General features: G+C 53.6%; 4 protein-coding genes across 4 annotated transcripts; 3 read left to right on the top strand and 1 right to left on the bottom strand.

Moving 5' to 3' along the window:
* Positions 1-206: 206 nt before the first annotated feature.
* Positions 207-2,056, top strand: Triagg1_8248 (uncharacterized protein; the record flags this gene model as incomplete). The annotated part of the gene is made up of 2 exons (XM_062903074.1): positions 207-407; positions 518-2,056. 2 exons carry the CDS (start codon positions 207-209, stop codon positions 2,054-2,056), a joined length of 1,740 nt encoding a protein of 579 aa, XP_062752877.1.
* Positions 2,057-6,100: 4,044 nt separating this feature from the next.
* On the top strand, positions 6,101-9,073 carry Triagg1_8247 (uncharacterized protein; the record flags this gene model as incomplete). Its single annotated transcript, XM_062903072.1, has 1 exon — positions 6,101-9,073. The coding sequence occupies one exon, from the start codon at positions 6,101-6,103 to the stop codon at positions 9,071-9,073; it is 2,973 nt and encodes a 990-aa protein (XP_062752876.1).
* A 782-nt stretch (positions 9,074-9,855) lies between these two features.
* Positions 9,856-10,951, top strand: Triagg1_8246 (uncharacterized protein; the record flags this gene model as incomplete). Its single annotated transcript, XM_062903071.1, has 2 exons — positions 9,856-10,394; positions 10,465-10,951. The coding sequence occupies 2 exons, from the start codon at positions 9,856-9,858 to the stop codon at positions 10,949-10,951; spliced, it is 1,026 nt and encodes a 341-aa protein (XP_062752875.1).
* A 450-nt stretch (positions 10,952-11,401) lies between these two features.
* Positions 11,402-12,135, bottom strand: Triagg1_8245 (uncharacterized protein; the record flags this gene model as incomplete). The annotated part of the gene is made up of 2 exons (XM_062903070.1): positions 11,402-11,751; positions 11,862-12,135. 2 exons carry the CDS (start codon positions 12,133-12,135, stop codon positions 11,402-11,404), a joined length of 624 nt encoding a protein of 207 aa, XP_062752874.1.
* Positions 12,136-14,404: the final 2,269 nt, after the last annotated feature.

The raw sequence follows: 14,404 nt of genomic DNA, 5'->3' as shown, positions 1-14,404 counted from the left end.
CCGGACTTCTCATTGCATCAGGGCGGTCGCTAGTACACGCCACCTTTGTTCTCCAAAAAAAAACTCGGAGGGTCCGATCTATCGGAGGTCACCATCCTCACCAGCGTCAGTCAGACTGGCCTTTCTTTCTCTACATTGCACCAAACAAACAAGAGGCAGAAATAAGACAAGAATCTGCATCACCGATTCGAAAATTTGCCTTCGCGATGCCGGGTCTCAATGGCACGACGTTAATGCCCAACGGCGCCACGGGCACCCACGGGACTCGCAGGCCATCAACGTCATCGGCCCTGAGAGCCATGGCCTTGACGGAATACAGCGCGAATCCATCACCGCCACCCGAGACGGTCGAAGAGGGCGCATCGCTGGTGCCAGAAGAATTCCAACTTCCCGATGGTCACCCTGACGTGAGTCACCCTGCACAAGACCTCTTCTCTCTTCTTTTACGCCCTCGTGCGAAGAAGACAAGGAAGATTGTAGGGCCAAGAGGACTGACGTGTTTTGTTTAACGGAGCAGTACCTGCGCATGATTGCCAGCGCAACCTCACGAGTCTATGAGGCCTGCAAGACCACGCCGCTGGCCCCAGCCGTTAACCTGAGCAACCGACTAGAGTGCAATGTTTTGCTCAAGCGAGAAGATTTGCAGCCCGTCTTCAGCTTCAAGCTGCGCGGCGCATACAATAAGATGGCCCACCTTGACCCAGCCGAAAGCTGGAAGGGTGTCGTCTGCTGTTCGGCCGGAAACCATGCCCAGGGAGTTGCCTACTCTGCCCGAAAGCTCAAGATTCCCGCCACCATTGTCATGCCCGAGGGCACGCCAAGCATTAAGCATTTGAATGTTGCTCGCCTTGGCGGCCATGTGGTTTTGCACGGCGCAGATTTCGACGCTGCAAAGGAAGAGTGTGCACGGCGTGCGAAGCACGATGGACTCATCAACATCCCCCCTTTCGATGACCCCTACGTCATTGCCGGTCAAGGGACCATTGGTAATGAAATGTTTGGACAGGTGAACATGGCCAAAGTTGAAGCCATCTTTTGTGGAGTTGGAGGCGGCGGCCTCATAGCAGGCATTGGCTTGTTTGTCAAGAGAATGGCACCCCATGTGAAAATCATTGGAGTTGAGGCATCAGATGCAAATGCCATGGCACAGTCTTTGAAGCTGGGGAAGAGAGTCATGCTTCAAGAAGTCGGCTTATTTGCAGACGGCGCCGCTGTAAAGATCCCTGGAGAGGAGACCTTCCGCATCTGCCGCGAGGTTGTGGACGAAGTTATCGAGGTCTCCACGGATGAGATCTGCGCTGCCATCAAAGACATGTACGACGATACCAGATCCGGATTGGAGCCGGCGGGTGCCCTGTCTATAGCTGGCTTGAAGAAATACGTTGCGCGCCAGCCTTCCGTCGACTCCAAGAGGACGCTCATTGCGGTGACGTCGGGCGCCAACATGAATTTCGACCGGTTGAGATTTGTTGCCGAGCGTGCCACATTGGGTGAGGGCAAGGAAGTGTTGATGGCCGCTACCATCCCAGAGCGTCCTGGGGCCTTTGCCAAGCTCGTCGATACCATCATGCCTCGCCCTGTAACGGAGTTTTCCTATCGCTACTCATCTGGTAGCTCTGCCAACGTCCTCATCGGTCTCTCTATCACAGTACCGGCAGCCCAAAGGGTCGAGGAGGTGCGGTCACTCATGGAGCGTATCCGAGCCGAGGGCATGGACGTGACCGATCTATCCAACGACGAGCTCGCCAAAAGTCATGTGCGTTATCTCATCGGCGGACGCACCGGCGTGGAGAACGAAAGGGTCTTCATGTTTAACTTCCCTGAGCGGCCAGGAGCGCTAGAAAAGTTCCTGACAACCCTGAGACCCAAGTTCAACATCAGCCTGTTCCAGTATCGTACGTATGGCGGAGACGTGGCCAAGGTGCTGGCAGGGATCCAGTGCCCACCGGAAGAGAATGCCGAACTGGAGCAGTTCCTGGAGGAGCTTGGATACCCTTCCGAGGAGTGCACCGACTCGGCAGTTTTCAACATGTTCTTGAAAAGCACCAGCCCATAAGGCGGCAGGGGGGAGTATGTTTGAGTTACGGAACCACATCCGCGGCGTTGGGCGAATGATTATGTGTTCAAGGGAGCCCGGTTCTTATTTTTAGGGCCTCTGTTTTGGCCGCCGGCTGGGTTAAAGGTCCCGACTGGGAAGCTGCAAAATAGAAAGGATGCGGTGGTTGCATGTGAAGCCGAGAGACGGTTCAAGGATCTACGGAGGACAAGATGAAAAGCGGTTGGATGCATGCTTGGTAGTTCGGAAATCTCCGAAGACGTGGGCATGGTATGTTGACAATGACCCAATTTGATTGGCGATGCATTTGCACCTGGGCTGCCACTGGGCGGCTCACGAAGGATTTTCTTCACATTCTCGGTTGTACGTGTACTCGTACTCTTTGTACAACCTGTGGCGTTTTAGTAAATGACGATCCCGTAGAGCCACTGGGATCTGCCAACTGAATGAAGCCGATATGAATCACAATGACCGAATGATTGACTTAATGCCGTGCCCCCTTTTGAAAGATGCAGTGCCGAAACACCCATTCGATCTCTTCTTCCGCCAATGATCTGATCGATCCATCAATGGGTCCATCCAGTAAGAACTCAGAGAGGTTCGACCCATTTGAGGCAAGGCCAGGAACGGAGGTGAAAAAATTTGCGGATGATGACGAGCGCAACTCGGACTTTGACAAACAAGGAAGCCAAAGAGGAGAAGAAGAAAATAACAGGTGATAAGCTCAACTGGCAAACAAAACAGGCCGGGGCGGTCAAACAACAGGATGTGAGATTGTCGGCAGAATGTGAAAGGGCAGGTACGATGAGGAGGCCTCTAGTCAGCTTGGGGGCGCTTTTCTTGGCCCCCCTTTTCGACTTTGTGCGCAAGTGCGCTGACACGATGTACAATTGGATGGCAGAATGATATCAAGTCCCATGATGAGATTGGGTTCTGTACGGCTACGGTAAGATGAAACGGAAATGGGGGTGAGATGGTGATGTCAACGATGAAACCCAAGATGGGTACTGGATAAGTGTGTTGTAATGCGGCATGGACGGATTTAGTGGTGTCTGAAGTAAACAAGTCAGTCTTGATACCTGTACCCGTACCTGTGCTTATACCACATGGGGACTCCGCCCTTGGATCGTTGTAGGTCAGACGGAAATTATTCTCCAATTTCGCCGTCAAACAAAAGGCGTATGTAGTCGTTCGTGCATACCGAGCAGCCAAGTGCTGCATTACCTGGCACTAGGTAAGGAAAGATAGGGCCTTGAAATTCGATTCCGGCGACTGCTGATGCTTGGAACTGCCCAGGTAGGAATGGGCCGAATTGCTCTATTTATATACCGAGCCGTACATGCACGATTAAGCCCAGGTCAGCATCGCTACGGAACGCTTGTCCTAGGTGCATGCGGTAGCAGCACGGTTAGGAGGGAGTGTGAGCGCAGAAAGGGTGCGCATGCGGCTTGGCTTTCTGGAGGAATATGCAAGGCACGCGTACTCGTAATATTACGGCAAGGCACGGGGAATATGTACGAGTATCTACGATGCCTGTTCCCATTCCCTTGTGCTTGTTTTGCGCTCTCTTTTTCTTTTTCTTGTTTCTTCTTCTTCTTTCTAAAAAGATAGACAGCTCCTTTGTATATGTATCGTATCCTTGCGGTGAGATCCGCGCGATGGCCAGCTGCAAAAAAGACACCCGAACAGCACAAGGATCATGGGGGGTTCAAAAGGGCCTCTTTTCTAGGCTTCCAGCATTCTTCTGTTTCTCTTCTTCCTGCTAGGGCCCCTGGTCCATGCGTTATGCTCAGTTCCATCCCGAGCGCATGGATCATTTAGCGTCCCGTGCGGTGGGAAGCTGTACTCGTACTAACCTGTCCAGTAGTACCTGTACTCCTTGACTCAGTCAAGCAGCCAACTCTGTGGACTCGGATGCAGCGGTGCGTGGCAACGGCGCCTTAATTAGTGACTGCTTTGGTGGTGCAACACAGGTTAGCAAAATACAATGACTGGCAAACACTCCAGTCTAGTTGATTACAAGAGACTTGGTGTCTTGCGCATGTCAGCCTTGAAGGATCGTGGTGGCGTTTCCTTGAACGCGCTGGTTGTAATTGTACGAGTACATGTACCTGCTGCGTTGATCTGGACATGTATTCTTGGCCTGCTGGGATTAGACGGATCTCTTGGGATTCCGCGAGGCTTCGGTTAGCAATCTAATCCACCTTGTGTTTCAAGCGAGATGCAACGTTGGTAGATCTATCCAGTGCTGTCAAGGTAAATGCCATGCCATCGACTCGTACAACTCGACAAATGTCACATAATAGGTACGAAACAATCATTTGCTTTTTTCCCCATCAAGACCGCAAGCATTGCCACGTTCTCAGGGGACCTCGTTGTAATATTGGAAAGCATTGGCGCCGCTGGCGTCATGCAGACTTCGGCATTAAGGCCGGTAGCTCGGCTCCAGCCTCCCTTTGGTTAGAACTTCGGCACGATGCTGTACGGGTACAATGCCAGCATAGCAGGGCAGGGCACCCTCACCGAAGTAATGAATGGAAGACATGCTCATTACTCGTAGCGCCCGATGCAGGCCGTTCCAGCTGCTTAATGTGTATGCCAAACACGTACGGAAATATCAAAGACATGCGACGTGGATCGAAAACTTTTCACCTGTTCGCTGCATGGATCTGATGTTGCATCTGTAAAAAGCCCTGTTGTTTGCTAGCCCTGTCCTGAGGCTCTTGGGTCAACACTTTCTAGGCTGGTACATCCGCGTTGGCCGCACAGAGTACCTGTACTTCCCACTGTTGTTGTACTGGATTTGTGCGAGTACAGGCGCATGCGAGTACACACCTTTGCCTCGACGAGGCTCGACAAGCTGTCATCCTCCATCCGGTCTCATCATCCTCTACTTGGGCACACACCCCCCTCGAAATCGTGGCGGGCTTTTTTGGGGGGGTTTCCCACTCGGGGTTGCCGCTGATCTTCCATCATTTCGGCTTTTGTTTGCTTGGTGCTGCAGGGCTTCTGCAGGCTGTCGCTCGCTGGAAGCCAGTGGAGGCTAACGGCCAGCTCGCCACGCCAACCTTGGGAAAAACCCACCGCTTGGAGCTACCCCACGTCAACGTCAAAAAGCTGCAGCATCCATACCGTAGCCGGACTGATTGTCTATGTGGTGTGTGTGTGTGTGTGCATGTGTGTGCGTGTCTGTCTCTTTTGCGCAATGACCCTCTGGCTGTCCTTCGACCCTCCCTCATCTTCTCTCCAACTCGACGGCCTGGACTCGATTTTCATCTGCTCACTAATCCTCGAGGTCGCATAGCAGACACGGCCTGGGACGCCCCTTTACGCTTTCGACTGGCCACTCCTGACGTTATAGCGTTGCCCACGGGGCTATTGCTATATCCTCTGTGAGAAACCTCTCCGCCACTTTGCTGGGCTGTCGTTGTTTGCTAATGACCTCGACCTAGCCTGTTGGCTGCCGGCACGCGACCGCTTCCGCTCTAGAATCAGAGCTCAGTGGCCATAAACGGTGGCCGGGATCGCTGAGGGTTCGTTTTTCATTCCTTCTTGGGCCGACGTCAGCATAGCGAAGCTTTGCTCCATCTCCAAGCTTTCGCTCCTTTCGACGAAATAGTCGGTGACAGTCGGGCACCGCCGCCATCACCGCGACATCCCTGGCCCGATATCGCTTACCCGCTCATAATTCCGAAGCGTTTGTATCAACCTTGTCGGTAGACGACGTCCGTTGCGAAGAATATATGCCAGGCCGCTACTGTATGGGCGACAGCAGGGCATCCGTTAACTTCATCCGAAAGAGCATGGTCTGGGGGTTATCACAACACTACCAACCTCAACAACGAAGGCTTACGACTCGCGGACATACGCAAAAAACGATTAATTCAAGGCAGCGTGGGAGACGCTCGCCCTGAGCAGCCAATATCTCTGAGGCTGCTTGGGAACGTGCGGTGCGGGAAAGCCGCACAAGGCTTCAGCACGCCTTGAAACAAGTTGACCCTGCAAGGGTAGCCGCACCCAGATCCCGCCCGGCCGAGCATCACCATGAGACGCAATCGCTCTCCGAGTGCGCCTTCGCACTACCGGGCGCTGGGACATCAACATGGCAACGGCGCGGAATCCGATCCAGTCTCTCTCATCCGGTCATTCAACGTCGAAAATAACCCTACACGGCCGATGCGACCATCCCCGCTTACCGCCTCGACCATCAGGGACATGCCATTGGATCTGGTAGATCGCATCAGAGCCTTTCCCCTCTTTCTTTCGGCGTCGGAAGAGTTTTTAGTAGCAATTGGCAATCACTTGAAACCGCAGGTACACGGACCCAACGACCACATTATCACTGAGGGGGATGACGCAAAGGCCATGTACTGGTTGGTGCGAGGCGTTGTCGCAGTCACCTCGAGAGACGGCGAGGCCGTTTACGCAGAACTCAAAGCTGGCGCCTTTTTCGGCGAGATCGGGGTGCTCATGGACATGCCCAGGACCGCCACCATCGTCGCCCGAACCAAGTGCCTGTTGCTGGTGTTGAAAAAGGAGGATCTCCAAACTGTCATGCCAAGCTTCCCAGAGATGGAGAAGGCGATTCGACAGGAAGCGCAGGAAAGACTAGCGGTGCTCAAGAAAAAACGACTGGAACGTGGCGCATCCCTCAAATCCCCCAAAAGCGAGTTCACTCCACGCACTACGAACCCGGGCGAGGTGTCGACTGGAGAGACCGGCGCGATCAAGGACGGCGCGGTGATCAAGTCCAAGAAACGAAAATCTCCAAGCCCCAGCGTAATCGAAGACCCGGCCCTCGGCAGTGCGCTAGGTAGCGGCTTCGTCAACATCCGAAAGACGCTCAAAGAACTCCCTCTCTTTACCTCTCTGCCGCCCGACATCCTCCACTTTCTAGGATTAAGCGTGCAGCCAAAAACGTACCCGCCCTTCACCGACATAGTATGCCAAGGCACCCCTGGCCATGAGATCTTTTTCGTCGTACGAGGCGAAGCGGAGGTTATTCATCAGCAGTCGAAGACAGATAAAGAAGCAGAAAGCCTGACCAGATCGATCCAAAAAAGACCACGATTGAAAACCGGACAATACTTTGGAGAGGTTGCTAGCTTGGGCCTGTCTCGTGGGCGGACGGCAACGGTCAGGTCAATCACGACGGTGGAATGCTTGATGATACCGGGTGAAACTCTGGATGAGCTATGGACACGATGCCCCCCAGCTATCAAATTGCAGGTGGAGCAAACAGCATGGCATCGCTACAACTACCGTGACGACGATGTCGACATGGCCGACGCAGATCAGCACGGCAAGACGAGCAAGTCAGACCCCCCAACGCCGAGACTCGCTCGCCTTAGCCTTCCCGATGACAACTTCGTAACACCTCTCAAGCCCATATCTGCGACTCCTAGGGATGATTCGGAAGTCATGGAGCCAAAGGACCCCGATCCTTTCTTGAGTGTCGATATGGAAAACTTGAGAAATAGAAGGCGCCATTCAATAGCACCGCCGACCACGCCCACCGAGGCTTCCCCGACCACGCCCACTCGAACAAATGGAGCGCGATCCCCGTTAGCAGGGCCGTCATCTCCCATTGCGTGGACTGCTCCAGACTTTGAATCCGATGTACCAGCAAAACGGGCCAAGACGCTGTCTCACCGGCCGCACTCTCTTCAGCCTTCATCTATCACAGACAACATTCTGGTACAAATTTTTCAGTATGCCGAAGTTGGCGAACTCCTGAGGCTGCGGGGTGTCTGTTCTCACTGGAAGACGCTCCTCACTACGTCCCCAAAGTTGTGCACATATGTCGACCTCTCCCACTATAACAGGAGGGTGACAGACCAAGCTATTATCGACAGCATCGCACCCTTTGTGGGAACCCGGGCTCTCGTCATAGATCTGAACAATTGCTTCCACATCACTGACGAAGGGTTTTCCGCGCTGTGGCGGACCTGTGGTAAGAATGTGCAGAAGTGGAGGATGCGCTCGCTATGGGACGTCTCGGCGAACCAGATTCTCGAAATGAGCGAAAACGCCAAGGGCCTCAGGGAAGTCGACTGGAGCAACTGCCGAAAAGTTGGAGACAATCTCCTTGGCCGAGTTGTCGGCTGGGTTGTCCCCGAACCGCCGCCTGTGAGCAGCAGCAAGGTTGTGATATCGAGCTCGGGGAAGAAGACAAAGGAGAAGGCGGCCCAGCAACCTTCGCCTACCATGCCAGCACCGGGCACAGTTATTGGTTGCTCCAAGCTGAACACTCTGAACCTATCATACTGCAAACACATTACTGATCGATCAATGGGCCATCTCGCCGCCCATGCCTCGAGCCGGCTCGAGTCTCTAACTCTCACCCGCTGCACATCGATTACGGACGCAGGGTTTCAGTCGTGGGCCCAGTTCAAATTTGAGAAGCTGACTCAACTGTGCCTGGCGGATTGCACCTATCTCTCTGACAACGCCATCGTGGCACTCGTCAACGCAGCCAAGAACTTGACCCACCTCGACCTGTCCTTTTGCTGCGCGCTCTCCGACACGGCGACAGAGGTTGTCGCTCTTGGCCTGCCGAAGCTGAAAGAGCTGAGACTGGCATTCTGCGGCAGCGCCGTGAGCGATGGCAGCTTGGAGAGCGTCGCCCTGCATCTTAACGAGCTCGAGGGCCTTAGTGTTCGAGGATGTGTCCGCGTGACCGGCAAAGGGCTGGAATACATCCTCCGAGGCTGCACACGCCTCAAGTGGGTTGATGTCAGCCAGTGCCGCAACCTTGAGCCCTGGCTTCGGGCAGGCAGTGTTTCGAAATGGGGGTTCGACAGCCGGACCGCAAAGACGGAGCTGACATCGGTGAACAGCTGGCCAACGACAGCGTTTGACAGCATGCTTGGAGACTTGCCGACACCGCGGAAGATGAGTGTAGCGATGCTCACCACACCCAGCTTCTTCCCGAGGCCTGGCGCTACCCTTATGGGCAAGAAAAGGAGGCCGCCTGTCAAGTTTGTGATTGAAAAGGGAACTGACGGGCTTAGATGATGTGGCTTATCAACAGTCTCACCATCATCATTGTTATCCGTATTATTAGCGACAGCATGACTATGCATCTCGACGTCTTATGAGGGGGTTTCTTTTTTGGACTAGGTGTACTTTATAGCATCAAACAACATGTATCTATTCACACTCATGGAAGGGGCATGGCGGGAAGCCTTCACTGGTTGGTGTTTCTTCTGGATGGCTATATTACAAAACAAATGGGTACGACATAGGGGTGATGAACCGGTTGCTTGGGGCTGGATATTCTGACGATTCTCTCCATTATTGATGCATTCTTGGTTGGCAGTTAGATGGGAACATGTATGTATTTGGATAACACGTAATTGCATATTGAAACGATTAAATGGAAAGGAAACATGGGAAACACGCGGACTTTGGCGGACTTCGGAGTACCGAAATCCAAAACCGCAAGAAATTGATCTGAAGCCATTCAGGAAAACTGCGGCATTAGTAATCGAGCGCCTACTGTCAAGTGTGCTGTGCTTGATGCTTCGGCGCCACTGCCGGAGCTTTCTACAGGCTTCCAACACGTGACGCGGATTTAGGTAGCGCAGGTATCCGGCCCAACGTCATGGCCCGGCTTTACTGCGACGAGAGCTGTTACTACTATATTATTCTGGAGCCGGCGGCAAAGAGTTTCTTACTCATATAATTCACCCAACTGCCATCTCCCCGCATTGGACAAAACCATTGCACTTCACATTCACCGCGTATCGACACAGAACAAACGTCTCGCCAAATCACCAGGAATAGCGGTCCCAGCCATGTCATTTACGCTGAGCATTCAGCAGGGCCCCGCGCGCATTGCGCAGCAGCGGCTGCTCCCTGCACTCTCGAAATCTGCGTTCCGGACGTCGATGCGAAGCTTCCACCACCAGACCCCCAAGCCCGCCAGCGCCTTCTTCACCTCTCGCGTGGCATCAGCGACGACTCGCCATGGCTTCGCGCGATCATACTACCAGGATGCCTCTACCCGACACCAGGCGGCGGCGAGCGGAACAGGGCTGCGAAAGCTGCTCGTCGGAGGCGCCATCTTTGGCGGTACGCTGGTTGCCATCAATGCCGTCTTCAACCGCGAGACGAGAGAGGATGGGGGAATGCCGCTGTTTGAGCGGGAGTATCTGAATAACACATTTTTGCACACGGGCCTCGGCGTTGGCATCATCGGTTTGACGGCGAGACAGATGGTGCAGACTGGGTTTGTGTACCGACTGATGGTGACGAACCCGTGGGTTGTTGGCCTGGGAGGATTGGCGCTCAGCTTTGCTACGATGATTGGAACTCGATCCATTAGCCCCGACAAGTGAGTATTCACCCTTGCTGCGCTTTTACAGAAGGAAATGGTGCGGTTTACTAACATGCGCATTCAATAGCTACCTTCCCAAGTACGCTCTCTGGACTGCTTTCAACGCCACCCAGGCCGCCTTTGTCGCCCCTCTGCTGGCCTTTGTCCCTGGTCCTCTGCTCGCCCGTGCCGGTCTCTACACCATTGCCATGATGGGTTCGCTGTCCGTCGTCGGTGCCACCGCCAAGCAGGAGAAGTACCTGTACATCGGCGGACCTCTGCTGGCCGGTGCCGCCATCGTCGCCGCCTCTGGTCTTGCGCCTCTTGTCATCCCCGCCACTGCCGTCCGAACACTGGCCTTTACTGAGAACATCTGGCTGTACGGAGGTCTCGCCGTCTTTGGCGGCTTCACGCTGTACGATGTGCAAAAGGTGCTGCACCACGCTCGCCTTGCGCAAGCCGGAGTGATGAAGCGGGATCCCGTCAACGAGAGCATCTCGCTGGAGCTGGACTTTTTGAACATTTTCATCCGCATGGTGCAGATTCTGATGCTGAACCAGAACAGGAGGAAATAGAGGAATGGAGCGCGGAGACAGACTATTGATTGCGGGGGTGTTTTATGGGTTGAATTTTTTCTTTTCTCTTTAAGAAAAAAAAATTGGTTGCGAGAGGTTATAAACTCCGCTCATTGGATGAATTATATATGAAATACTCTTCTACGGGAGCACAGCACGCTTCCATTGTATCAATACGTGAAGGAATCAAAAGAGAAAAACATATGTACAAAAAAAAATAATAAATTTTGAAAAGAAAAAAAAGAAAAAAAAAAAGATTCAATTGTTGTAGTGCATTGATTAAAACTACATGACCCCTTGGTTGAACTTGCAATGAGTGCGCTGTGAATGTGCGAATATATATACAAATGGGTATACTGTGAAGAATGTTGAATTACATATCGCTCACGGAACAAGTTTCCTTCATCTCGTCCATGATTCCCCCTTGTCCGTCTCCAATCTCGTTGAACTTTACTCAAGGTCCTTGAACGGCCTCAAGAAGTGGCTCGGGCACTCATACCCCGAAGGGTTCTTCTCAAGATACAGCTGGTGATACTCCTCCGCCGTCCACCACTGTCCGGCGGGAGCAATCTCGGTGACAATCTTGCCGCCCCACCACTGGGCGTTTGCCTTTTCGGTGACTTCGCGGGCGATTGCCTCCTGCTCGGGGGAGTGGAAGTAGATGGCGGAGCGGTACTGGGGGCCGGTGTCCGGGCCCTGGGCGTTGAGGGTGGTGGGATCGTGCATGCGGTAGAAGAACTCGAGGAGCTGGCGGTAGGAGACTTGGGTTGGGTCGAAGATGAGCTCTGCGGCCTCGGCGTCTGCTTATACGTGTGAGTATTTATTTGAGCTTTATTTGAGCTTGAAAGGTGCATCATTTGTTTTGTGTTATATAGGTAGGTATGTGATGAGGGGGTTGCTTATAACTTACGGCCAGTCTTTCCGCCGCAGACGGCGCGGTACGTCGGGTTGTCCAGGTCGCCGCCGATGAAGCCGACTTTTGCGTCAATCAGGCCCTTGCCGGAAAAGTGTCTGCGGTAGAGGTGCTCGGTGCCCCAGTAGCAGCCGGCGGCGACGGTGCAGCGCTGGGCGCCGTCGGGGATGGCGGGGGTGGCTGCGGAGGAGGAGGATTCCGGGGCGACGGAGAGGCGGGAGGCGGCGGTGAAGGGGCGGGCGAGGCGGGAGAAGATGTTGTTGAAGATCATGATGGGCGATTGGTTGTGTATGGAGGGTTATGGTGTTGGTTGTGTAAGTTGTGAGTTGTGAGTGTTGTGTGGAAGTTGGTTTGTTGGAGGGAGGGGTTGTGAGTTTGGTTGGTTGAGGGAAGTGGCTTGGGTTTAAATAGTGGTGAAGAGTTGTAACCGTTATGTTATATAATTCTCCTACAAACAAGGAAAAGAAAAAGAAAAAGAAAGAGTAAAAATAATTACAATAAAAAAGGTTCGATCGAGTCTAGACACACAAGATGGAACAAAAAAAGTTCCCCAATGAGGGGCTAAGAAAAAAATATTCCATCGATTCGGCTCCAGTTTCTGATAATCAGCGCGGCATCGCGTGCATGACGCAATTGGACCCCTTGGCCCAACTTGGTACTAGCGAGAAAACAGGCGAGAGAGTGTGAGAACGGCAATGACAAATCCTGGGCCGCGGTTCTTCGTAAACTGTTTAGTGGATGGTTTGAAGATGATGTGGGGGATTGTTCAGGGGGGATGGATTCCTAAGGATCACTCAGGGCTGCTTTGCACCTTGTAGATTACCTAGGTATGTAGAGGCTTGATTGATTATGCACCCCGTATTTTGGGGGCACGGCTTTTGATGCTGGAGCTGGAACTGGAGCTGGCGATTCGGGGCGTGAGGGTTGCCCTGCATGAGCAGTGAACAAGGGTACCTCTAAGTAAAGCTGGTGCTGCTGTTGGATGAATGACGGAGCAGTTGATCAAATTCCATTTCGTTGTTGGCTTTGAGCGACATCGTCATCCCGGGGCAGTGCAACTACATGTATCTACACATGACTCTTTTGACTCTGTATTTGAGAAATGGTGATAGTACGAGTCTTGATTCATACTGTACTCAAACACTGTTGCGCATCATCTGTAAAGTCAATTCACCTGCTCCAATCCGCCCAGTCTCACTGCAATTGAACTTGATCAAATGAAATTCAACGCTGAGCCACTCATCAAAATCAAACACACAGCAGCCAACGCCCGCTGGAAATTGGACTCCAGCTGCACACACGCCGCCACAGCGCTCTCCTCCAGCCCCTCCAGCGCCTCACAGGCCTCCAACCCCCGCCCATAACCCCTGTGCCGCTCCCCCCCCCGCTCCCGCGTCAGTGGCCGCCGTCACATTGATTGCATCAAATCAAACCTGGTCCGAAAGCCAATTCCATTTTGATTCCAATACAACAAACCCCCATCCCGAACCCGAAACCTCGACATCCTGCGCCCACCCCCCGATTTATTCCAAATCCCGAGTTCGAACCACAAGTCCAGGCCTGTATTTCCAGTATCCCAGGTTCGAATCCAATAATCGCAGCTCGCATTCGGACGACTCCAGACTCCGTCACCCTGCTGGATCGTCCAGCCTCGCTGCGCTGGTGCAAACCATGTCTTGGAACCTGACCAAAAGTGAGTTTGGCGATTTGCGCTGCATCCCCCATCCCGATCGGGCTTTGCTGCGTCTTTGGATATCGACATGCCCGTCTCTGTCGTTCTGCTCATCGCCATCATGTTCAATCGGTCAAAATCTGCCAGCATGTCTGCTTGCTTTGTCTGTGCGCAAAGACTTCCATGGCCTGGTGGCTGGACGCCCAACCCTGAATATCCTCAGCCTTACCCCCCCAGCCTCGGCCTCCAGCCAGCTGATCCACCAATCCACATAATGTCTCCGTGGACATTTCCCCTTCCTTGCCTCCTGCTGACGGATGACACTATTCAGAGCTCAAAGAAACCCACCTGGGCTTCTCGAAATCGTCAACGCCCTCCACCAAAGACAAAGACAAGGCCAAGGATAAGAGTGGTGCCACCACCCCGTCTGACGTCAACAGCATCGCTGATGCGAGAGCCTCCGGTACGTCCATCAGACATATTCCTCCCCTTTCTTCTATCTTGTTCTCTAACTTTGTATTTCCTCTCTCCCCTCCAATAGAGGACCTCACACAGGCGCCCGTAATAAAGCCCGCGAAACCTGGCATCCTCGTCCTCACCCTCTACGAAGCCCGCGGCCTCTCCCTCCCCGAAGAATACCAAGATGCCCTGTCAGCGGGCCACTCGACCGGCGCCCACTCTGCCGGAGATGCGCTGAGTGGCTCTACGCGCACGGGGGCCTCTACTCGAAACGCCTCTGCCTTTTCTGGCAGCCTCGACAGGCCGCAGACGTCCTCCGGGTCGGGCTTCAAGGGCATCCCGACCAACCACGGCCGCGTGTCGGGCAAGTACATGCCGTACGCCCTGGTGGACTTTGACAAGAACCAAG

Source organism: Trichoderma aggressivum (genome assembly GCF_033847375.1).
Source record: "Trichoderma aggressivum f. europaeum strain CBS 100526 chromosome Unknown scaffold_039, whole genome shotgun sequence".
Lineage (NCBI taxonomy): Eukaryota > Fungi > Ascomycota > Sordariomycetes > Hypocreales > Hypocreaceae > Trichoderma > Trichoderma aggressivum.
Note: the sequence above shows the minus strand (reverse complement) of the source record. Positions and strands in the feature narration are given on the sequence as shown.